General features: G+C 38.0%; 3 protein-coding genes across 4 annotated transcripts; 1 reads left to right on the plus strand and 2 right to left on the minus strand.

The window, feature by feature from the left end:
- Positions 1-10,458: 10,458 nt before the first annotated feature.
- LOC113271395 lies at positions 10,459-12,389 on the plus strand. The gene is made up of 5 exons (XM_026521247.1): positions 10,459-10,751; positions 10,912-11,275; positions 11,453-11,523; positions 11,665-11,763; positions 11,874-12,389. Exons 1-5 carry the CDS (start codon positions 10,521-10,523, stop codon positions 11,982-11,984), a joined length of 876 nt encoding a protein of 291 aa, XP_026377032.1. The 5' UTR covers positions 10,459-10,520; the 3' UTR covers positions 11,985-12,389.
- Positions 12,390-13,645: 1,256 nt separating this feature from the next.
- LOC113271396 (pentatricopeptide repeat-containing protein At4g39952, mitochondrial-like) lies at positions 13,646-17,190 on the minus strand. Of its 2 annotated transcripts, none has more exons than XM_026521249.1 (2): positions 14,389-17,190; positions 13,646-14,245 (listed from the first exon to the last, which is right to left on the minus strand). In XM_026521249.1, the coding sequence occupies exon 1, from the start codon at positions 17,187-17,189 to the stop codon at positions 14,793-14,795; it is 2,397 nt and encodes a 798-aa protein (XP_026377034.1). In that variant the 5' UTR covers position 17,190; the 3' UTR covers positions 13,646-14,245; positions 14,389-14,792. The 2 variants fall into 2 exon arrangements, with proteins under 2 accessions (XP_026377034.1, XP_026377033.1); XM_026521248.1 differs by having other exon boundaries at positions 14,165-14,255.
- Positions 17,189-22,131, minus strand: LOC113271397 (E3 ubiquitin-protein ligase ORTHRUS 2-like). Its single transcript, XM_026521250.1, has 9 exons — positions 21,436-22,131; positions 20,637-21,169; positions 20,041-20,166; positions 19,706-19,805; positions 19,536-19,597; positions 19,329-19,431; positions 18,622-18,766; positions 18,262-18,479; positions 17,189-18,089 (listed from the first exon to the last, which is right to left on the minus strand). The coding sequence occupies exons 1-9, from the start codon at positions 21,901-21,903 to the stop codon at positions 17,454-17,456; spliced, it is 2,391 nt and encodes a 796-aa protein (XP_026377035.1). The 5' UTR covers positions 21,904-22,131; the 3' UTR covers positions 17,189-17,453.
- Between the last annotated feature and the right edge of the window lie 4,195 nt (positions 22,132-26,326).

The following is a 26,326-nucleotide window of genomic DNA, read 5'->3' on the forward strand; positions in this document are numbered from 1 at the left end:
ATTTTATGTAGTTGGTACTATCAGTATCTTTCGTTGGGATGGTTTGTTTGTTAAAACTATTTTGTGTTATTTGGCTTTCCTAACAATTTAGCATTATATTTAGAAGTTGCTTTGCTTATATGATTGTTAAAATGATGAGGACCATCACATTGAAAAGCTAGAAAATATGTCAACTTATTGTTAGAGTCGTCAACATTTTTTGTCCAACGACTCCAAAAATGAGTGTTAGAGTCGTCAATACTTTTTTTTTGCAGATCAACGACTCCAAACCTCTTGAAATAAAATGAGTGTTAGAGTCGTCAACACATTTTTTTGGAGACCAACAACTCACTCGTTTTCCAAACCACCTCTTTGTTTGATTTAATTGAAGGGTCGTTAAGTTTTATATGAACCATTAACGATTCCTTTGTTGACGACATGTTTATTAAATTAATGACTCTTGAGTATACCTATCTAGCTCCCCTGTCTAAAATTTTTTAAGGCTCGTCAATGAATTTTTTTAAAGGGTCGTCAGGCATATTTCAAGAGTCGTCAAAGGTATCTCAAGGGTCGTCCACCTTAGCTTTTTTATATTGTCGATCCCTTTTACAAACTTATAAGTTGGCACAAAAATGGACATTGATTTCATTAAGGAAATAACATTACATCAATGTTACATTGCAGACAAGTTAGAATTTGATATATAAAGTGTTCTTCGATAAATTTGAACGACAACAGAGGGTTAGTATGGGTAATCTAGAATCTGACACATCAAGTGTTCGTCGATAAACCTCCTTGCACGTCGGTACAACGTCATATTTTATTTTTGGTGAATGAACTTAGTTTTCCCATTACGGATTCTCCATAACCCATTGAAACGTTCCAGCTGAAATTCAGTGAATTCTTAAATGTTAGTACGTGAACTTTTAACGATGCCATAAGTATAAGTATTATCGGATTACTCACTTTTTCTCTAAGAGGAGCTTGTGGATGATGTTGATACACCATATTTCTAACTTTAACATACTCTCGCATTGCACTTTTTATGTAGTTGAATCGAAATGCCAAGTCTCTCCATTTGCGGTTATTCGGATTCCAGGTACCCCCGTAAAAGAACTCTTTAACTCTCTTCCAAAATATTGAATAGATTTCATTCGTACTTTCATGGAACGTATTAGCAAACGATTTAACAAGATATAAATATTCATACGGTTACCATTCCGCCATTTCCAATGAAAGTTTACGTAATTTGGTAGAAAATGGATGGTTTTTGGATATTTTCTCAAGAGAAGAAGGTGGTATTATATAGAAGAAAATCCCAACGGTCGGATTTTTTGAAATCCACACTGGGGTCGTTAGGATATGAATAGAGTCGTTAAGTAATTCATAGAATATGTTGAAAACAAAGTTTGAGTCGTCATTATACTACCTATACAAAGGCTAACGACCCTTACTTAAAATAAATAGAAAATCCATTTCATTGAAACTTGGAAATAGTAGCATAGGAATAAATTGTTATGCTACATTACAGTTGATCTAAATAAATTCTTTTCAACTCATTACATGTTATTCCTTTTCCTGGTGCGAGAGTGAACTACCATTGCGGCTTCGATGTGATAAAACTGCTCTCCTCTCCATTTGGTATATGCATCCTGCGCCGCACGCCTATCCCCTTTGTTCCTCGCGAGAAACTCGTTGTACTTGGTGCACAATCTCATAACGTGAATCGTCCTATCACGAATGTGGGACTGTAGATAGTCATAGCGTAGTTTCTTGTTGTAATTAGCGAAAGGACTCCAACCAACTTGAGTCCAAAATATACTCTCATATTGATGTTCTTCGGGGAGATCTTTGACGATGTAATAATTTTTAACCCATTAGGTCTCTTCCCCGACTTGCTTGAATACTTCCCGGAGATGGAATTGTTCTTCGGCTCGTTTTTTTACTCTCGCATCTCTTCTTCTTCCTTCGTAGGTGTTGATGGTGGTTTTTAGCTTAGGGTTAAAATCGTAAAACCTTACATCTGACATGATGTCACTATGACCATTAGCGCATTTATTAGACCAGTCAGCATGCCTACGTAAGAATTACCAGGGTACCTTTTTTTTATGTGTCATGTTCCACGGCAGAACCCTTAACATTGACCGACATCATCTATGCCAAACCCTAATTCTCATGCTACCGTGCCAATGGAAAACCACGCCAGCCACGTCTCCGCGCCAAGGCATGCCAACCATGCTAGCGGCATCACCGTGCCAATGGAAAACCTTTCCAGCCACGTCTCCGCGCCAAGGCATGCCAACCATGCCAGCCGCACCATCGTGCCAATGGCAAGCCATGCCAGCCACGTCTCTGCGCCAAGGCATGACAACCATGCCAGCCACACCACATGTGTCAATGGCATGCCGCGCCAGCCAACTTGTCGCGCCTAAGCCATGCCATGCCATGCCATGCCGGCCTTCCCTTCATGGCTTCTAAAACGAAGGCGTGCGACAATCAACGACCACCCTTCCATCTTAGATGCAAATCTCAGCCGTCCAAGGTCACCAACCAACGCATGGTAACCTTTGGCCCAACGCCAAAACCCTAGTTTGATCGCGCCTAAAACATGCCAAGGCATGCCGACCATGCCACATGTGCCAATGGCATGCCGCGCCAGCCACCTTGCCGCGCCTAAGCCATGCCATGCCGGCCTTCCCTTCACGGCTTCCAAAACGAAAGCGTGCGACAATCAACGACCACCCTTCCATCTTAGATGCAAATCTGAGTCGTCCAAGGTCACCAACCAACGCATGGTAACCTTTGGACCAACGCCAAAACCCTAGTTTGGCCGCGCCTAAAACATGCCAAGGCATGCCGACCACGCCACATGTGTCAATGGCATGCCGCGCCAGCCACCTTGCCGCGCCTAAGCCATGCCATGCCGGCCTTCCCTTCACGGCTGCCAAAACGAAGGCGTGCGACAATCAACGACCACCCTTCCATCTTAGATGCAAATCTCAGTCGTCCAAGGTCACCAACCGACGCATGGTAACCTTTGGCCCAACACCAAAACCCTAGTTTGGTCGCGCCTAAAACATGCCAAGACATGCCGACCATGCCACATGTGCCAATGGCATGTCGTGCCAGCCACCTTGCCGCGCCTAAGCCATGCCATGTCGGCCTTCCCTTCACGGCTGCCAAAACGAAGGCGTGCGAAATCAACGGCCACTGATAGACGCATTTATGTGTCTATTTTGATCTCAATTATGTGTATTGTTAGTGCTCCATTTTATACTTATTTGATTACTTTATGTTTTTGTAGGTGTTTTTGGAGAAATAAGTTTTTCTGGGAAAATTGGCTCAAAAAGCGGTATTTGCGCCCGTGGGAAAAAATTACTATTCGGACTCTCAGTTTGGCTAAGGGGAACCTCATTTGCTAAGGGGTATCCATTTGCTATTTTCACCCCATTTCTGTTAGGGGGACTCCACCTTCTTTACGTGAGAAATGAAATTTGGCGGGAAATGTCACGTTCAAAAGATATGCTCATCTGCGTACACTCCTGAATCGGATTTGGGCTATTTTTCGTCACAGATTCTCATAAAGGTTGACTATATGGACTTACCACACCGAATCAAGGTTGGTAAAGTATTAGTTCACATAAACAGAAGAAAGAAATCTCGTTATATTTGGCGATTTTAGTTAAACAGGGAACGAGGGATAGTCTCGGATTTTCTGGTGGTTTAGAAGGAAGTAACGTGCAATATAAAGGAGAGATTGTCGTTAGATTTATTCTGCAAGATTTGGAAAGTGTTTGACTACTATAGAATCCACGTAATAGAAGAGATAAACAAGGAAAATACCGTAGCTTTCTGAGTAAGAAAATAAAAAGAGAAACCAGAGATTTCACGAAGATATTGTTGGACCTGTTTGTATAAATAGGGAGGTCGAGCAGGAGAGTCGGGGGGTTTTTAGGGGCCTTTACGTAGTTTAGAGGAGGCTCTGGTACGAAGAAATCACGCTGCAGAGAAAGTTGCAGCAGCAGGAGGAAGAAGACGAAGCTGAAGAACATTGGACGACCCAAGTCAGTCGCAGAAAAGTGTGGTTTATCCACAAGACACTGTATCGTTAGTAACAGTCGATCTTCCACGCATATAAACGTTGCAATTAATCTGTTTTGGTGATTTTCCTTGTACTTCCATCTTTAAACACTCTTTGAGCCATGTTTCTATCTTTTGAGAGTTTGTACGACATCATGAGCTAAACCCCAACACTAGGATGACGGAGGAAGCCATATTTCATACGTGTGATAATTATATTTAATTCTTTCATGACTTTTTGCATGGATTATTAATTTTTTTATGGTTTTTATTGAACGGTTGTGATTTCAATTGATGGGTTATACTTAGGTTAAGTCTTTTGATATCCCATGCTTTAGATTTATAGTCGTTGCTTTTCAAAAATCTACCTTGGCAAAGAAACAGAGTCGATATTATATTTGAGCTATAATTGTCTAGAATAACTATATGAATCGCATGAATGGATTTATTGGTGGAATCTTGAGTCCCAGTCTCTCGTAATATTAAGTGAAACCAAAATTAAGTCTGAAATCAAATCTTTACAAGTCTTTGAACGAACTTCTACTTATCACTTTAAAAACTACATCAATTTTTGGCGCCGGCGACGCGGATTTGTATTTAGATTTGTTTTAGGTTTACTTTTATTTTTATTATTTTTTGTTCTTTTTTTACGCGTTTCGGTATTTTTCGATTCTTTTCAGATTTGGAGCGAATCTACAAGGAAAGAAAAAGTGCTATAAAAGGAAAGCATCGCCAAAGAAGGAAAGAAAAGAGGAATCCGAAAGGAGTGAAGAAAAAGATTTTGTATATAGTTATTTTGTTTATTTTTAGAAACTGTAAATAAGATTTTATTTTTGTAATTTTTCTTTTCCTTTTTGGACATTTTTATTTTTGGACTTTATTTTGGGACTGGACATTATTATTATTTTGAAACCCTAATGAAGGGTTAAAAATTAAATATAAACTGTTTGCAGGGAAGGACGACAGTTACGAGCTCGGCCCCTCGGGTTCGTATACTGACATTGGAGTCGGTGGCCTGAGTCGACTTCAACGGTTCATCGCCCATCTGGTACGGGAGGTAAGACTCTATCCACCCACGAATCCCCTGTCAGTGGGTTTTATTTTGTGTGACAACTCACACCCTGCAGTAGAATGTCGAACTGGTATTACAATAGCCAATACAACGAATATCCGACTGAGTTTCAAAATGGACGTTACTACTTTGACCATAGTGTGAATAGTGGTTGGGAACATCAGCCTTTTGAAGATTATGGTCCATACCATGGTGATCCCAATTACTATCCACATCTGCACCGGTCATATGAGCAAAATTCTTATATTTCTCCTTTAGAAGAGTCTCTCAGGAAATTAGAAGAGTCGACACGTAGGATAGCTGAGATGAATAACTTAGTTTATGACGAAAGAAAACTTTCTATAGAGTAATCCCTCAAGCTGATAGCTGAGACGAACGAAAGAATTGCTCGAAATAATCTTAATTTTCAATACAGTGTCTCCAATAATACCCTTGAAAATGAGGATAGTTATTTGCATAATCAAGATGACGAGGATATAATTGGTAACACTACTCATTGTTTAGATGAGGTTCAACCATTTTCATGTTATTATAATGATTATGATGAGGATAGTGTTGATGAAGAATTTGAAATAAATAGGCATAGTGATCAGGAATTTTCTACTCCATCTGAGCTTAATAATAATATTATTTCTAGTTCAAATCCAAATAATTTTAATAATTATTCACCTATTCAAAAGGACGAGGATTTGACTAGAGATACCCCCGTTTTAGACGATGTAGTTTTTCCTTTTGATTACGAAGCTAATAATGGTTTAGAGGAACGAGTATATTTTGAGTCTAGCGATTTAGAAAAAATAGACTTAGAAAAAGAAAATGAACTCGTCGAGATGAGTGAGGATGTACCCGACTTAGAAGAATCAATTGACCATTTTCATGAATTAGATGACCTTGAAATTAGGGAAGTTGTGACTAGTCTTTCTAGAGACACTGAAAACTCTAAGTTTGGGGGTGATTATCATTCTCCATGTGATTTAACTCTTAGAAAGGTCCCTCACTTGGGACTTGACATATGTGCCTCAACCATTTTACAAGATTATCTTCATACACGTTTTCCTGAACCTAGTGATGTCCACAAGAAATTTCAGTTATTAGAAACCCATCCTCTGGTTGATGTGGTTTACCCAGGCTATAATACCCAGATTGACTTTGTTTTCCCACCAAATATTTTTCTTCCAAATGTGGGAATATTTGATTTTCAAATGTGTCGAATATTAGGTTTTGAGACTAAACCTAATTACTTTAGGAGATTAGGGTCGACATACTTGTTTGAGGAAGATAACCACTCTCATTGTGGTCAGCTGTGTAAGTCAAATATGATTGATTTAGAGGATCCTCAATTATTCAGGTTATTATTATGTGCTTCTAAGTTTTTATTTGAGTTTTTCCAGACTCTAGAACCTGAACATTTGGATCTAACCTATGAGGAAACGCAACCCATGAAAATATTTTATTTGGACCCAGTTATAGAACCTGAACCGCAGCTAGATGTAGTTGTCTTAAATAGGAAACTAGACAAGGGTGTGCTTTATTTGTTCATTTTCTTGGCATGTTGCAGATTCCTTTTACTTGTGATAGCTCTATTTGGTTTTGATGACCCACAGATATTTCGGCTATTACTTTATGATTCTATGAGGTGACTAATCCTTTCTTAGTCTGGCTGAAGACGTTAAACTTAGCACTTCTTGGGAGGTAACCCATTCTCATGCAACACGGTAATATCTTTCCTTATCTCTTTTGCTTCAAATGGTAACAGTTTCTCCTTGTTCATGTTTTTAATTTGATCTTTAGAACATTGAGGCAATGTTAGATTTAAGTTTGGGGGTATAGGAGAAACTTTTTAGTTGCACAATTAAACTCCAGAGCCTAGAAATTTATCCATATTAAGGATGGCACTAACCAATCTAAGTGGATGGAAGCATTTTGGTTGTAGGAGTTGAGGAACCAATCTGACTAGATGGCAACATCTAAAGAGTCTATTCATAAAACCATAGAGCTCAGGTGTTAGAAATAACATGAGAGTTTCACCATATCTCGTTGAGTCTTTTTCACTTCTGTTTTTATTTTGTTTTGTTTTTAAACTATGTTTCTCTAAGTGATTAGGTGGGTCTCACGATTCAAGTTGTTACCAATGCTAGGGTGAATTAGAGTGATTGAGATACAAAAAAAAAAAAAAAAAAAAAAAAAAAAAAAAAAAAAAAAGAGACCAGACCATCAGACCAACTGGAATAAATTCAATAAATTCGACCACCTGAACCCTTGTATATGTCAGTTGTGTTGACCTAGAGTTAGGATTACCGACCACTAGTACCCTTGTATATGCCAAGTGTGTTGATATTAGTCAGATCGGTATCTCAATCCATTGGGATAGGTTCATTTTGGTGGAGGCCTTCAGACAGATATGAGAAACACCGTTCACCTAGTAAACATCAAAACCATCTATGTTTTTCTATATCCATCTTCTTGATCTATCCATGTGATTAGTTTTGACTCCGGATATTGATGTCCATAGTGAGACTATCTGAGTAGAGCTCTGTCACTTCATATGAATTTTAGTATGCTTGAGTGCGAACTCGTGTACATCAATTGGAATTTCGCATCAGGGTACTTCCTCCTGTAGTCAATAAGTATGCCAACCAAGGAGATTCTTTAGTGCCTTCCAAGGTTTTATGTAGATAGCTAGGGTCTGGAGTATAAAGGTTTTGTGGGTATACCTATGGTAAGCCCTCCGGAGACAACACTCCGCCACTAGGGACACCTAGGGGTTTAAAGGCTTATTGCATACGCTAAATGCAATTGACGATGCCTGCGACAGTAAGTTAGGATTTTATTTATTTCAGTTTTGCTCGAGGACTAGCAAATAATAAGTTTGGGGGTATTTGATAGACGCATTTATGTGTCTATTTTGATCTCAATTATGTGTATTGTTAGTGCTCCATTTTATACTTATTTGATTATTTTATGTTTTTGTAGGTGTTTTTGGAGAAATAAGTTTTTCTGGGAAAATTGGCTCAAAAAGCGGTATTTGCGCTCGTGGGAGAAAATTACTATTCGGACTCTCAGTTTGGCAAAGGGGCACCTCATTTGCTAAGGGGTATCCATTTGCTATTTACACCCCATTTCTGTTAGGGGAACTCCACTTTCTTTACGTGAGAAATGAAATTTGGCGGGAAATGTCACGTTCAAAAGATATGTTCATATGCGTACACTCCTGAATCGGGTTTGGGTTATTTTTCTTCGCAGATTCTCATTGGGCTTGACTATATGGACTTACCACACCGAATCAAGGTTGGTAAAGTATTAGTTCACATAAACAGAAGAAAGAAATCTCGTTATATTTGGCGATTTCAGTTAAACAGGGAACGAGGGATAGTCTCGGATTTTATGGTGGTTTAGAAGAAAGTAACGTGCAAGATAAAGGAGAGATTGTCGTTAGATTTATTCTGCAAGATTTGGAAAGTGTTTGACTACTACAGAATCCACGTAATAGAAGAGATAAACAAGGAAAATACCGTAGCTTTCTGAGTTAGAAAATAAAAAGAGAAACCAGAGATTTCACGAAGATATTGTTGGCCCTGTTTATATAAATAGGGAGGTCGAGCAGGAGATTCGGGGGTTTTTTGGGGGCCTTTACGTAGTTTTTAGGAGGCTCTGTTACGAAGAAATCACGCTGCAGAGAAAGTTGCAGCAGGAGGAGGAAGAAGACGAAGCTGAAGAACATTGGACGACCCAAGTCAGTCGCAGAAAAGTGTGGTTTATCCACGACACACATAGTATCATTCCCGGCAGTCTTATATCTTCTGTATCGTTAGTAACAGTCGATATGCCACGCATATAAACATTGCAAATCTGAATCGGGAGCAACGTCAGACATGTTAACCCTGTAAGAAATGATCCAAAAATTAACTATTGGTAATATACATATTGATGTGCGTATTGATATGTACTGAGTTTAAAAAAGAGTCTCTGTATGGATATGTGTTGTATCATTTCGATATGTATTGACATGTTTTATGCATTACGTATTGACATGTACCGAGTCTCTGAATGGATATACGTTATACATTTTGATATGTATTAGCATCTACTGTAGGATAAATAACATACACTGAGAGCATGTTATATGCAGTATGTATTGGTATGTAAAAATGTAGGATAAATAACATACACTTTACTACATATCAATATGTACCGTGCCTATGAATAAATATGTTCCATATATCTTGAGATCTCATGATCATATCAACAAAAAGCATGCTAATGAACTGCAGCTATACCAAAAGAGGAAACAAAATTACTACACAGTATGTCTAATGAAACAAACCTATATCAAAAAATACAAAAATCAGATTACAAAGAAACTAAACAAAACAGCAGCAGAGAAAAAGGTGATTACAGTAACATACCTTGTTCGAATCTGAGATAAACCTAATTCGAATCTGAGATACCTAATTGAAACACACAAAAATCACAAAAAATACGTAAAATATCGAACGGAAAATGAATTGAACAATGTAAATCAACATAAAACTGAAATCATAATAGAAAGATAACAATGTATATCATAGACAATTATTCTGATAGAAATCGGATCAGAATAAACCTAATTGTTCATCAAGATTTCAAGAACAGCAACAGAGGAAGAAGATTAAAAAGTAAATACCTTGTTCGAAGCTGAGATGAACCTAATTCGAAGCTGAGATGAACCTAATTGAAAGACAGTGCCAGAAGCGAGAAACACAAAACGCGGCAGCAGAGAAGCGAGTGACTGGATCTGAGATGAAAAAAAGAGGAAAGAAACTGAGTTTGAATTTGATTTGTTCGTGATATACAGTTGCAAAAGGGTATGTTTGGTATATTAGAAATTACGTTTTGTTTCAACTGCACGTGGCTGGACTAGAGAATAAAAATTCTTTTTTGGACCAACGGATAATTTTGTTCTGGAGGTGGACTACACATTAACCGGTCCTGGATTTTCTGGACTAAACCGTAATTTCTAAAAAAAAGAAGAAAAAAAAAACGAATGGATTAGTTGTGTGAATCCAGTCTACTAAGAAATAATAAACTAAGACAGCCCATAATGGAAGTTGAGGTTTCATTCAGGCTAAAAAACCACCAGACTTTTGCAATAGTGGACAATCAAAACTCCGATATGTAGTCACGACACGCCACACGAGGATTTCAATTGTATCTGATATTCGTATCTTTGTTCACCTACAGAAAAAAGCAAGTGAACAAAAGTAGAGTGACATGTGAGTCCACGTGTCAAGTTAGTTCTTATCGGGTCCCGCCCTTTTCCAGGATTGGAAATCCCCAACCAACAAGAACAGAACAGGGAGGGAGTGATTAGAAGAAAATCTTCAGACATAATATTGTTGCTGATAACTGAATGGCAATTTCACTTCTGCTTCCCATGTCCTTAAAATCTAATTCACTCCCACTTATTATCAGTAGTAGTAGTATCACATCAAACACTCATTCTACTACATTTCTTTCTAGGGTTTCATTTCAATCCTCCAAGACATCAAGGATTAGATGCCAAGCTCAAAACTCGTTGGATTCAACTGTCTATAAAGGGATTTACGGGCCATGGTCTGTCGATTCTACGGATGTTCGCGAGGTTCGTTTATTCGACTCGACTAATTTATGCAATTTTTTCTTATTGTATGTGAATTTAGTATTTCGATTTCTACATAAATTCTCTTCAAAAACTATAGCTTTGGTTGTGATTCCTGATAGATTTTATATTGAATGTTGTTGTTTATATATGGATACTGCAGGTGATATTATATAGGTCAGGGTTAGTGACAGCTGCTGCAACATTTGTAATTGGTGGTTCAACTGCATTTTTACCTGATGATTTTTTCTTAACCAATGCATTGAAACAAAATCTTGATGTATTCTATGCACTTGGAGCTGGAGGGTTAGGGTTGTCGTTGTTCTTGATTCATATTTACGTCACTGAGATTAAACGTACTCTTCAAGCGTTATGGGCTATTGGAGTTCTTGGTTCAGTAGCAGCCTCTTTAAGGCTTGCACAACCTGTTGGTGAGAGCTTGCCACAATATGTTGCTGATCACTCCATAGCTGTTTGGTTTATAGGGCCTCTCTTTGCTGCTTTGACAGGACTCGTCTTCAAGGAAGGTAAGACGTTAACCATGATTGTTGAACGGAAGTGCGTCAAGATGTATGGTTGGTTCAATCATATATTCCTACATATTCGACTTATTGGGTCAAGTTCACTTCATAGTACCAGTACTAGAATGTTTTCAAGTGGTTCTTATTTCTCTTTATTATCATGTATTCATGTCATGGAAACAGGGCTTTGTTATGGAAAGTTAGAAGCAGGCATTCTGACATTTATTATTCCGTCGGTACTTCTTGGGCACCTGGTAACTCTTCCAGAACAAGCTATTGTTATACTTTGAACAATTGAATCTTCTGTTGTTATACAGTTCATAGTTGTATCATCCATAGTGTAGTTTGTACAAAACTTCGGAAAAATATTATGCTAACCTTTCCGCAAAATACAGACAGGTTTAATGGATGATGGATTGAAACTCAGCCTACTGGGTATCTGGATGGTTCTATTCAGCATTTTTGCAGCAAGAAAGTTCACCCAACCCATCAAGGTATTTGATTTCAATTGTTATTTGGCATTGCTTGCATTTCTTTAAGTTTGTTTCACTGTTATCCCAATTCATACTTTTCATAACCAATCTTGTTTTGTATTTCATTCAAGGATGATATTGGTGATAAATCTGTGTTCATATTTAACGCCCTCCCGGAGAAGGAAAAGAAGGATTTGCTTGAGAAACTTGGACAAGCAGATTTGATGCAAGACATTGACTAGACAATAACTAGTAAGTATATATGTAGAACTGTAGGGCACTGGCACCGTTATCTTAAGCAGCGGTGCTGAAAAAATTGTACCGAACTAGGTCCACTAGTCATATATATATACTGTTCTCTGGCATTCCTGAGCCAACGATGTATATTTTTGGTCTAAATAAAACCTCAGAATAGAAGACCCGTTGGAATGCATTTGTCTATCTTCGATACTTCTTTCTGCGTAAGATGGGTGCTTGCAGCTTTTGCCTTGTCAGAGATAAGAAAAAGTTAAGACTCCATCCTATGTTGTGCTGTCATGTAATCTCTCCTTGATGTTTTATTGGTCGTTAGTCACATAAAACTCACTAAAGAATCCTTGGTTGCATATACCTGCAGTGCCAGTGAATATAGTCACGGCTATAAAGCATATAATTGTCCTCCAATTTTTTTATTTATGAAAAGGCAAGTCTCCAATTGTTTTTAATTTTTGGATCTTTGGTGGAAGGGATCACTACCTGATCTAACTGACTCTGTTTACCTCTCTACTAGTAAAACTTAGTAGTTGATTTTCTTATCTTTGTCCTAGTGGGATCGAGATAGACATTCTACAATATCATCATTATTTGATGATTTACAATATTCTTATCTTTGTCCTAGTTTTGCTGTTTTTATGAATTTATTGGATCTGTGATCCAAATTTATACAATTCTGCTACGTTACTGCGACAAACAATGTCAGACACAGGACACGCAAATTTCAAAAGTACATTTTAAAGCACATGGGCCTTTGCACGAGCACACCTCTGCATAACCATGTCCTGCATCCGTGTCCATGCAGCATTGTTGGAGGGATGGCAAAAAGGGGTGTCAGCTACTGTGGTTTCCACTCCTGAAATGTTGAAGGATATGCTGGCAAAGGTGAAAATGAATCTTTACAATATTCGGTGCTTGACGTTAGATGAAGCAGCTCGATTGGTATATTTGGGGTTTGAAGATAAGTGTTTGATCACTTTAAAGCACAGAGGCAAACTCTTCTTTTTTTTCCCCCGACATGCACACAAAGATCCAGAACTTCCCTAAAAGTGTTCTTGCTAAATCAGTGACGGTTAATGTTAGTCTGGATGCCATACAAGAAGTAGAATATGTGAAGTTCGAGTCTAAAAATGTCTACCTTCTTGAGTCTTCAAAAGAAAGCCTTAAGAAGAACTTTCGTTAGAGCATGAACTCTGTCTTGTTGGCAAAAGTTGTTCTTAAACTAGTCCCTTGACTGTTAACAAGTCTTTTGGCGTAAACATATGAACCCCTGGTTGAGCTTCAGACGAGTCAGGCAAGTTATTGAAGAGACTATTTTGGCTCTGGTGGCTATTGTGTTTCCACCTTTCTTATACAGAGTTTAAAAGTTCTAGCTGGATTTCTTTTCTTTCTTTTTTTTTGGTTTGTATACTTTCGAAGTATTTTTATCTTGTGCAAAGTTGGTTGATTTTATGAATCCCTATTTCATCAAGGTATGCATGAACTATGAAGTATTGATTGGGGAATAATTTTGACTTCCTGTGTGAATGCCTACTTGTAATAGCTTATATATATGCTTATATTGTTAACATTCAATAGAACTGAATGTCTACATTGTATTAAAGACGATTTAAATCAAAATTTTGATTGAACAGGTACATCACATGATATTCATGACTCTCTTACAGACTCACGTGTGTTGCACACACTGACCAATCTGTTTGTATCAACTGTAATAACAGTCATCCTCATTACAGTACACTGCTATTATCAAAGATAAGGAATAGTAAGTTCGTGTATATTTTACCACATAATGTTGCAGGGATTATGATTTTAAAGTTAAGGTTACAGCAACCATCTCAAATGAACATATATACCAGATGACGCAAACGACATCTTGAGGCAGAGCACTTTAAGATGATGCAGCAGAATACCACAAATCACTTGAAGTTTAACCACCAAACAGGTCAGATGGCTAAGGCTCCAAACGGAGTAGGAGGCAATTATGGCAATTAGCACAAGCACAACCACCAACCCAGCACAAGTTAGGCCATTAATGGCCAAGTCCAGCTTCATTGTATCTAAACATCCAGATGAACTGCCAGGTCCACTTTTTGATGTATGGGTGTTGCTAAGAGACCTTCCCGTAGTTAACCATGAGTAGTAGCGGCAGGGTGAGAGAGATGTTGATGGCTGGGCTATGTTGCACTGCTATAGGATGGTGGACGACCTTACTTAAAACGCTTCAAATCTTCCAGCCTGAAACAACAATCTAGTAACAGCTGGAGAGTCAAACATTGAATCCACTGGTCAGCCGGATTTTGCTTCTTGCAAACAATGATACTTACTAAGGAAATCAGTATAAGGGCTATATGCTATTCTCTCAAGGAACTAACATAGAGAGACGCATCATACCTATGAGTTCTGAACAAAATCAGAGGTGTCAGACGTCGTAGAGGGGTCACTTCATGACAGTTTACTGTGCTAGGAGAGGCCGTTACCACTGACAAACTCTCTTGCAAAAATAATATGACCAGAAAAGGCACCTTCCAAACATGGCTCTCAGCAGTTGTGGGCATAAAGGAGTTGTAAGCGGGAGAGCATCACTTTCCGACAGATCAGACAGCTGAACTCTGCCTCAATAACGACGTTGGCATGACGTAATTTTTACAAATTTATATCATTTAGAGTATCTGTTTGTCCTGTACAACAGCCCTTGTTAGAAAAGCATATTTAGGACTGCAAACCTTCGAAACGCTTCTTTCTTACAGTCAAGTTCTGCGGTTGCTTTATGGCTCTTCTTGCCTGAATTTTCACCACTATTCCCTAGCACTCCAACCAGCTTTCTTTCTAACTCCTTTCTTATTCATATCTTCTCTCACTTTCTCTGCTTTTTCCCACATTCCCATGGAATTTAACATATTAGCCATCAAAATATAATATCCGTCGTTCTTGGGATCTAATTCTATAGCCCGCTTCGCTACCCGTTCGGCCATCTCAACATCGTTATGAGTTCTACAACAAGCAAGAAGAGATCCCCATACACCCCCATCAGGAACAATTGGCATTGACAGAACTAAATTTTCAGCCTCTTGTAGATACCCTGCTCGGCCAAGAAGATCAACCATACAAGCATAGTGTTTCAGAGTTGGCTGAATTGCATAAAGTTCCATCCTACTGAATATATCCTTTCCTGCTTCGACAAGACCTGCATGAGTACATGCCAACAGGACTGCGAGGAAGCTCAGTCCATTAGGTCTAACACCCGAATCTTCCATCTGTTGGAACAGCTCCACTGCAGCATTTGCATCTCCATTTATTCCATACCCTGAGATCATCACATTCCATGAAATAACATCTCTTTTAGGCATGGAATCAAATATTTTTCTTGATAACTGAAGTTCCCCGCATTTAACATACATATCAACTAGAGAAGTAACAAGAGATAAATCAAACTCCAAACCCATTTCTTTGATGTAACTATGGACTCTTTTGCCATGCTCTAATGCTGCTTGATGAGAGCAAGCTGACAGAACGGTTTTCAACGTCACTGAATTAGGTTTGACGTCAGCTGAAATCATCTGTTCGAACAGCGATATAGCCTCATTTGAATGTCCACCATGAGTATAAGCAGTAATCAATGTGTTCCACGTGACGACGTCTTTCTGCACCCTATGGAACAGTCTATTCGCGGCTGTTAGATTTTTACATCTCCCATACATTCCCACAATTGAATTTGCAACTGAAATGTTTGCATCTTCCCCATTTTTAATTGCATAGCAGTGAACAGAGCGTCCTATCAATGGCGATCCAGAACATGACGACAGAACTAAAACTAGACTGTCCTTATTAGCTTCCACTCTTAATTGTTGCATTTCCCTGAAAAGCTCAAAGCACTTTGTTTCCAACCCTAACTTACTGTACCCTGATATCATATGGTTCCAAGAGTCTACATCCCGTTCAAACAGTCTATCAAAGAGATTTTCTGCTATATTTAAACAGCCAAACTTGCTGTACATAGAAATGAGAGAACTAATAACCATTTTACTTAACTTAAAACCTCTCCTAATGATCATGCCATGAAAAGCCTTGCCTTCACTAACCTTCTTAGAGTTCCCAAGACCTGAAAGAATGCAACTAATAATGATTTCATCAGGATCAATTTCTGATTTCTGCATTGCCCAAAATAAATCTAAGCATTCACGTATGCGACCTTTTCTTGCATAAACACCAATAATTGTTGTCATTGAAATAAGATCTTTATCATCCAATTCAAGGAAAGAAATAGTTGCATCTTCAGTAGTTCCACACTTGGAATACATTGACAACAAGGACGACTTCACAAATTGAGAATACCCATTTCCTGTTTTAACCATATAGCCATGTAAACATCTACCACTTAACACATAACCCAAATTCCCACAAGCTTTCAGCCCACCATCAATAGTCCTGACGTTTGGCTTCTCACCGTCTCCTACGCCAACTTTATGCATTTCTCTAAAACACTCCAACCCTTTCTCAAATTTATCATTGTGAACATACCCATTAATAAGAGCTGTCCAAGAAACAACATCCCTGACAGTCATTTCATCAAACATGTTGTCCGCATCCCTCAACTCATTACACTTGCAATACATGTAAACAAAAGAAGATCCATTTGCAACATAACCTCTTAAAAGCCCAAACTTCAAACCATAACAGTGAATAATTCGACCAAACTCAATATCTGAAAGCTCGGCAGAAGCCGTAACTATCATTGGGATTGTAAAAGGGTTAGGAAGAATTGATGAAGAATGCATTTTTGAAAAATGCTCAAGTGTGTTTATGTAATCTCCATTGGAGAAATGAGACTTAATAATTGAGTTCCATAAGAATGTGTCTTTATATCCGTTAAAAGAATTGAAAACTTGACTTGATACATTTGGTTTGTTTAAAGATGAGTAAAGAGAGATTAGTTTTGAGGTTATGAAGATGTTATTGGGATTACCACTTGTGATTATAAATGAATGATACTTAACAAGTGTTTTGATATCTATACTAAAGCTTGATAAGAAGTGATCAATGAGATTGGTAAGGTGGTTGGTTTGATGAGAAGGTGGTGGTGGTGGTGGTGGTGCTGATGAATGGAAATACAGTGGTGGAATTGAGAGTGAGAGCCTCTTGTGAAGGCGATTCATAGCTGTGAGTGTGAGACCGATACCCAGTGATATTAACATATTTTAAGTGACATAAACAAGTCAGAGAACTTAATAACAAGAACTGTTTTTCATAGATTATTACAACTTATATTCCATATAACAAAATGCAACTAATTGGCAGAATCGAATTGAGCAGATTCACAAAACAATGCAAAAGGTTTTTCCAGACGGATCATAGCCAAAAAAAACAAAGGATGCAAGCCATCTAGTTGAACACAAAAAGAGCTTGATGGTGAATTATTTTTCAAAAGAAAAGCTTGATGTTCTATCACATAGCAACTATTAAGATCTCATGCTCCTGGTTTTAACTCCGCCTTCATTTCCATTACTCACTGGCTCCTTTGACCTCATGCTCCTGGTTCTCACTCCGCTTTCTGTACAGACATGATCCATGGTTTTCCTTCTCTTGGATGCCCGCTTTGCGTTAGTCTCACTTGTAGGAGTCTGCAAGCTTTTCGTTCCACGTGTACGAGTTCCTAAATTCATTGTACCATCTTTTGCATTGTCATTCACCTCATCATTTTTATCACCTGTATCAGTAACTTTGTTTTGTTTCTTTTGCTCATGCTTCTTAACAACCGGAGTGTGAAAGGTTTCTGTTTCACTTTTAGTAGTTGCAGCTTTTTTTACACCTTTTGCATTCTCATTTACCCCATCAGGTTTGTCACCAGAATCATTTACTTTGGTTCGTTTCTTGCTTTGCTCAAGCTTGATATCAACTGCACTTTCCTCAATTTCTTTTTCATCTTCTGCTACTTCAGAATCTTCGCTTACGGTTTCAGCGTCTTCTAGCACATCCTCAGCCATCTCTTCTGAGGCACTCTCTTCACTTATCTCTGGATTCTCCTCCGTCTCATCAATATTCTCATCTGGCTTAGACTGAAGAGATTCAATCACATCCATCAACTCTCTATTAACCTGACAATGTAAAAAAAGGTTCAGCAGACAAGTAAACACATTTGTATTCACAAAGTATACATGAAAAAGAGTTTTACAGGGCCCAGCACCAAAAATTGAGCTTGCAGTATGCAGATAGTGTCAGGATTTACCCTATATCTTATGGAAACCACAATCGAGATATGCACTGTACCTGAGGGTTTTGAACAAAATCAGAGATGTCATTCGGACAAGAGGGACACTTCATGACAGTTTTTTGTGCTCGGAGCGTCCGTCTCCCCTGACAAGTTCTTTGCTTCACGAATTCCTGGCCAGAAAAGGCACCTTCCAAACACGGCTTGCAAAAGTTGTGAGCACAAGGGGTTGTAAGCGGAAGAGTCATCACCTTCCGACAAATCAAACAGCTGAACTCTGCATCATTAGCCAAAGAAACATATTGAACTGAAGTTTTTACACAATTATTTCGGTTCGAATATCTGATGTTTCTCCTGGGCACCACCCTGAATCAGAAAGCATATGATGGAACTTGAAAGAAAGACATAGGACTACACACCTTTGAGGAGTTTCTCTCTTACAGTCAAGTTTTTTGCTTGCTTTATGGCTCTCCTTGCCCTCTTTCTATCCTCTGGATTTTCACTGTCCATAGGTTTTCTGCTTAATGGAGGACTTCTTTTCCACTTCCAGCAACCTTCTTCCTCCTGACAAACATGAAAACTAAGTTAAGTAATGTACAGTTCAACATAGCCAAAAGAATCTAAGAGCTCAGATGGTAAAAAGAACATAAAATACATAATAAAAGAGTCAAAACAACTGTCCTCTTGACTAATGTATTGTACCCAATGTCCTGAGTACCACAAATATCATTTATTATTTTCCTTTTGATCCACAAAAAAACATTAATAGAAAGAAACAGGGTTGGTTAAAGTTCTATCTTGAAACAAGAAGAAGCCACGGCGGCGTCGGGGAAAAAAGTGGGTGGAAGGCAAGAAAGCCTACTACAAACTAGTATGTTCACTATCTGAGCAGAATTTAGAACACCAAAATGCTAAAACACAGAAAAGTAACCAAACTCTCAATTATCACCACACTACAGATAACGACTTGAAATGCAGGTCCTGGTATCCCCATAAGAACTATTGGACTTGATGTAGCATAACAAGAACAGGGCCTTTATCAATGAAGATCCTATCCTATTGTTAATGAAAGTCAGTTACCATCTACAAGACAAAAAGAATAAAAGGAAGATAAGAATTTGCTCACATCATAATCCCAAGATGGTTGTTCCTTTCTTTCTGTGATGTCAGTTGCCTGCTTTAATTCTTTAATGACAGGTAAAGGTCTAGGGCGGTCACCATGCTCATCGCTGCAATAAAATTGTAGCAGACAAGTAAAAGAATGATCTTTTTGAGAGGAGGTTTTATTAGAAAAATGGAATCACAGAACTGGTTAAAATGTGAAAGCTCATACCTTGTCCATGGTGCAGGTTCGTTATCACATCGCACAAATAAGTATCTACAAACCTTAAAACCCTGAGACAGAAAACATCATCAGAAGACCTTACAAACCAAGACACACAACTCAATTGACATACATGGATTTTGGAATGTTTAGTAACCAACAGAAAGTAGCTAACAAACCTGGATTCCAGTTTTGCGCCAACACTTCTCTATCCTGTAAACTCCATCATACCGAACCCCAGTTTCAGGAGCATAGGAAGAACGCTTCTCTTTGTGGGATCTACAAGTCATAAAGTAAACAAAGGTTAAGCAAATGTAGCATAAACAACAGTTGCCTCAGCAAATTGATAAGACATCAACATAACTATTTTGACAACTAGGAGCAATCCTGAATGGCAGCTAGTGATTTTTAATAACAGGAAAAAAACACGCAAATGGGGACTTTCAAGTAGTTGAAGATGATTCACGCAACAGATAATAACTATTAAAAACAAAGAATGTCTACCATCGCTTACCTCACCACTCGAACTGGATAACCTTTCTTGCAACTAAGTCGAAGTGCCTCATTCATTTTCTCAAACTTCTGGTCAAAGGACTGGTCCTTATTTGTTCGTTTATTTCCACTTAAATCTCTACCCCCACTGTCACCACGAACATCAACAAAGAAAAGAAAGAATGCATCAAAATCACATGGCATAAAATCAGAACCTGGTCATCTGAATGTATAACAAAAAAGAGGAAGAAAAAGAATCTATTTTCATGGCTAAGAAGAAGCTTGAAAATTGCTTGCTCCACTTACACCAAATCTTCATAAAGCCAGTACATGAACCGTCAAAACCAGCTAACAGTGTTCATAAGAAAGACAAAAAGTTCTTATAGCAAAAAAATGATAATCAGAGGAGTCGACATGGATGCTTGAGATTCATACCTAGGTAGAAACCTTAACCGATTGTGATAAATGAAAATACGAAACTAGAACCTACCTAAGTCACTAGATTTTAGAAGGAAGTATATGAAGCAAACAAAATTGGTGGGCTGAGCTCAAACACTTAGCCAAGACAACTGGTAATGTCAACAGTCTAGATACTACGAGTGAGTTCAAATACAGAACCTTCCAGTGTAGAGGAACCACTCTCCATGATCTTCGTCGTCTTTGTAGCCTCCTGAAAGTGCCACTGACTGAGCACCGTGCCCTGATTGTCCAGCGATCCCTGCAACATGAGGAAGGTGGGCACCCCACTGTCTACATTCCATTCTATCCTCCCAAGATTCCCCAACTAACACACCCTGCTTTCTATCTGGATCATTCTCAGCAAGTATAGGCCCAAAATGATCTGGTGCAGTCGTAACAAATATCTTCCCGCTGCAGGCATTAGCCTTTCCAGTTTTCTTTGCTCGTTCAGTCGTGTATGCCTTATCAGGTTTGTTCTGGTTGTGCACAAAATGCTGAACTTTCAGTGGACCAACTACATTAGATGATCTTGACATCCTCGCCATTCGAATGGCTATAACAACAGCAGAATTGATACGAGGTTCACTTGCCATCTTGGGAGGAATAGGATTGCGACACTTTGCACAAGTGCGCTTTCCTTGACCAATCCATTTTTGAAAGCATTTTAAGCAAAAATTGTGCCCACATGGTGTCTGAAACAAGAAAAACACCCTTAAACAGTCACTAAAACAATAAAATCACCTAATTAAACCCGAGAAAAACATCATAAGAATGCAACATAATTCATTTTATCAATCAAATCTAGTTCCCATTCTGAACTACACCGCATCCGTTCAACAAATGTCCATACTTATCAAATAACAAAGCACAATAGATGCAACAACAACAATAAAAATCTCAAATCAGAACCACTACTACGACAAATTAAGACCAAATCGATAAGATCGAGAGGACTTACAGTGACAGGCCTCTCCGGTAACTGCATACAGAAGGAACAATTAAAGTCATCGAAAAGATCAAGAACATCATTATCCCCGTCCTTTTTCTTATTGTTCTTATCGGCGCCATCGAGATCTGAACCAGATTTACCTCCTCTACTCAAAAGCTCTTGCCGTTTCTTCGCCTTTTCCTGATCAGTTAGCAATTGATTAGATTCGATCTCACGAATCGCAGCAATTAGGTTACCGCTTTCAACAGGTGGAGCCGCCGGGGATGAAAATGGGAGCTTGTGGTTTTCGGCATCGCAATCTGGGCATTCCCATTGAAGAGTAGAAGTCAGGGTTTGAGGTGGAGATGTTAAGCAGTTAACATGCCATGGTGTTATGCAAGTTTTGCAAGCAAGGGTTTCTTCTTCACCTGAAGGTTTCTGTTTACATTTCATACAAATACCATCTCCGTCACAGGGGAGTTGGCTATTGTGCGCCATTTGGGGTGAAGGATAAGCAGAGATTGGGGGAGAGGGAAAGACTAAAGAGGGTTTTTTAAGAGAGAGTAAAGAGGGGTTCTGAGAGAGAAAGAGAGAGAGAGGGTATTTGTTTTGGGGAGAAGAAGAGGCGGGGGAATTTATTAAAATCAAACTTTTGAGATTTGGCTTTGAAAATTTCCCTCTTCTTTTTTCGGGAAGTACATGTTTTCTTTTTTGGATTTTGAGAAAAATTGAATGTTATTTTTTTGTTTTGAGGCATTTTGAGTAGAAATTTTGTTTTTATCTTTGGATGCAAAAATAAACATGGGATCAGTAGATATGGTTGTTCGTCAAAGCCTGGTTCAGTAATAATCATCCGACGAACGAACAGACAAACAAAACAAGAAAAATGACCGAGTAAAATTTATTTAAAAAGTTTAGCATCAGTAAAGTGATATAGAAACCAAAGATATTTCATGATGAGTAAATTACATCATATACAAGGGTTAGTCCTCGTGTGATTTGTGGGGAGTTGAGTGTAGTTGTGTTTTACCCGTTAGTCGTGGGGGAGTTGTAAGGAGTCTTTCAAAATCCCCGTTAGTCGTGAGAGAGTTTAGAAGAGTCTCCCAAACTCCCTACAAAACACCTGTTAGTCGTGGGGGAGTTTGAAAAAAACTCTTGAACTCCTTGTTAGTGGTAAAACCCTAGAATGTTAGGGAGTTGATTGTTTTGGGGAGTTCTGGAGATTTAATAGTGCATTTTTGCCTGTGCACAAATCTCTCATAAGAATAAAGATTTGGGAGGGAGTTTGGTTAGAGAAAAATATAGGAGGAGGAAACTCTTCAGCGTCAGGTATGCTTTTTTCATCTATTTTTTCTTCTCTAATCTCCGATTGTTTTGTTTGATTGTTACTATTTTGATTGTTTTGATATCAGATTTAAAAGTAAAAACCCTGTTTTGATTATTTTCTTTCGTTTTTATTTTCTTCAGATTTTCCTCTGTTTAGGGTTTCATAATGTTCTGTTTACCTCTTCTTTTTTTTTCCGATATTCATCTCTATTTGTGTTAGTAATCAAGTCAGTACTGATTTCAGGCTAGCAGATTACTTGTTTATTTATGGTCTAACCTTTTGTAGCAGGCTAGTAGATTACCAGAGTTATGGTTTAAGAACTACAGAACTAGAGGTCACATCTCACATGCCTTTTATGCTTATCCAACTCTGAACTAATTATCTCCCAACTCTGAACTACCTCTTTAGGCTATTGTCTAGATTAGCAATGTCATTGTGCTTTGAGTTTTCTGACGATTTTTATCGCCGAACAACAATTTTTGTAACTAATGAGTGTTAAAGGCAGCTTGAGAATATGCAGTATTTATCTAACCAGTCAATGGCCAGAATTTGCACTGTATAGCAAGATTACACCCCCTAAACAGTATTATCTGAGCAGTCTCATCATATGCATTATCTCTTATAGCTAAACTTTATCTTCTTATAAGTAGGTCATATCTGCTGGTAATTGGTGACTATCATATATAGCTACTGTGAAAAAAAAAACAGTGAGCCTTGTTGGCTGAGGTTACTAATCATATATAGTTATATCTGACTATTGAAAAGCTAGGCAGCTCATGACATCAGATTTCAGCTTCTTGTTTAACAGATGCTAACGTCAAGATGTAACGGTTTACTTCCTGAAACTAATAGACTGCATGAGTATGTGGGGTCTTTGTTATTTATTTTCTCATTGTTAGGATTTATAGTACTCCACTTTACTGGATCAGTATGGTTTGAATTAAAACTCGAAACAGAATTACATTAGGACTTGTTTTAACGTTACCATTAGAAAATGGTCTGTTTTAGGATGATCAACTTGATAACATCCAGCTTTAGGTAGCTACTGAAAGGATAGAATGTAGAACTGATAAAAGTTTATCTAAAATTAACTATTAGGGTGCATGAAAACCATCCATTGTTCTCGAAAAAGTGAATTAAGTTAGGATGTGCTTTTCTTTTTAAAAACACAATGAAACTGCGCCGGACTTGTCTGCAATGGTGTAGTAATGGATAGAATGTATAGCTTACTCCCTATTTTAGTACTTTTTTATGTATTGATTTGAATCATTATAGATTCTGGGTTTTGTTGTTTTGTGTTTTTATAATTTGGTTTGTTTTTGATAATGGTTTGATAGGTTTCTGGACTTGAAAGTAGATCCTCCAAAGCATTCCTTCAGTAAGGATTGATTTTTTATAGGTATGTTTTCTTACTTTATACTACTGCATTTTTATTTGTGTGAACAAAGGGAGTTAGAATTGTATGGGGACCGTTAAAATGAAAATAAAAAATATATCTCGTTGCACAACAATAACATACTATTGATACAGAGATATGATCATTTTTATTGATTTTTTTTCTTTTGATTAAAGATCATTTTTATTTGCAAATGAGGATTCGTTGTTTCTTAAAAGAGAATGAGTTAGGAATGAACTCTATCAAACTCCTCCAAACTCTCCCAAACCCCCTCTAGTAAACTCTCTCAAACTACCTACACTCCCCCAAACTCCCTGAACTCAAAAACACCAAACTCTCTCAAACTCCCCACACTCTCTCAAAATCTCCAAGATTCAAAATACACTCAACTCCCCACAAATCACTCGAGGACTAACCCCTGATAGTTTTTTTTTGTTTTTTTTCCTCTGAAGGAAAGGGTTAAAATTCCTGGATAAATTGGGGCCTATGCCATTTAATTGTGGCCTACGAATTACTTCAACTGATACGTAATCGATCAAGGTACGAATTACTTCAACTGATACCTAGAGTCAGTACTGATTTGTAGAAGTGATTAAGAGAACACAAAGAAGAAGAAAAAATAACAGAAAGTAAATAACACGATTTTTGTTGCTAACTTCTTCTTCTTCTACTGCTTTGAAAGAAAAACTCTATTACAAACCATAATAATGGCCTTCTCTCTCGTTTTTCTCTACCTATATAACCTATCAATCTCCTCCTTTTATAGGAGTGTAAACTTGCTGGAAAAGGAAAATAAAGTTATGAGTTTTTAGAACTCATCTAAACTAGGAATCCTTTTTAAAGTTGGAAACCTCCAAAGCTATGAGTTTTAGAACTCATCTAAACTAGGAATCCTATCTAAAGTAGGAAACCTCTAACTTCTAGGCTAAGTTAACAAACTTACACCTCTTCTAGTATCTTCTAGATACTCTCTAGACGTAATATGGCTTAATTAAACATAGGCTAATGATTAGCCTCATCTGGCAGCTTTAGCTGTCCCTCTGCTTATGTTATTTTCTTGTGTGAATATAATCTTCACACTACTTAAGTTATGTGCATATAATCCGCACATCCAACTATCTAGACGTTGATACAACTCTGTGAAGATAATCTTCACGTCTCTCTTATAGCCTTAATATGGCTCAACTTCTGCTATGATACTCCTATATCATGGCTCCCCATTTTAGGAAGCTGGAACTCCGGTGTAAGCTTTGAATGAATATGGGGAAACTCAACCTCCCCATGTTCCTTGTTGAACCACCTTGCTTTACTTGGCACTTGTCTTGTACGTCCCACACGAAATATTACACAGTCTCCTCTTTTGGTAGGCATCACCTTTGTTTCAATAGTACAATTTTCTTCAAGAACTTATTCTCGTTCTATCCACAAGTCTTCTACTAATACATATACTTTACTTATCTCCTCAATAAATCTTTGAGCTTTAGTGTCTTCTTCTTTAATTCGCACTTGGTTATAACCAGATTCGAGATCAAGTTTGGTGTAGAATATTGCATCTCCATGCTCAACACCTCTCTTGGGTGGTATAATGACTTCTTCTTGGAACAGATCCACACACTTATTCTTTAGAGAACTTGATTCACTTTGTTGCCTGGTGGAAAGTGCACTATGTAATACCACTTTCTTTTCCTATTTGATCACGGGCCTGGTTAATATAGAGAACTTCCCACAAGCGTTGATCAATCTCTTGACTTGGTTAGTGGTAACCAGTTTCATGGTAAATGGGTTTCACTAGCCTGAATCCGAAAATCTTTTCCATTTTTCTTGAACAAGTATACATGCTGTCTATGATAGAGAACAGCGTCACGTTCCCATAAATATTGATTTCCAAAAATAACTTGTGTTACATCCCACGGCACAGCATCACAGACAATCTCATCAATCAACTTGTCAGTGATAGCAAATTTGAATCGACACTGCATTGATACCTGAAGTTCAGTATCCTTCTGTATCCATCCCAATGGGTAAGGTTTTGGATGTGGAGTTGTTGATAATCCCATTTGTTCCACCTGCTTTTCTGAAATTAAGTTCTTTTGGCTGCCAGAATCGATGATAGCCTCGACGATGCTTTGTTTTACTTGAATCTTAACATGGAATAATTCTTCATGTAGATTCAGTTGTTCTGTGTCTGTTAGCTTGGT

Source organism: Papaver somniferum, chromosome 4, assembly GCF_003573695.1.
Source record: "Papaver somniferum cultivar HN1 chromosome 4, ASM357369v1, whole genome shotgun sequence".
Lineage (NCBI taxonomy): Eukaryota > Viridiplantae > Streptophyta > Magnoliopsida > Ranunculales > Papaveraceae > Papaver > Papaver somniferum.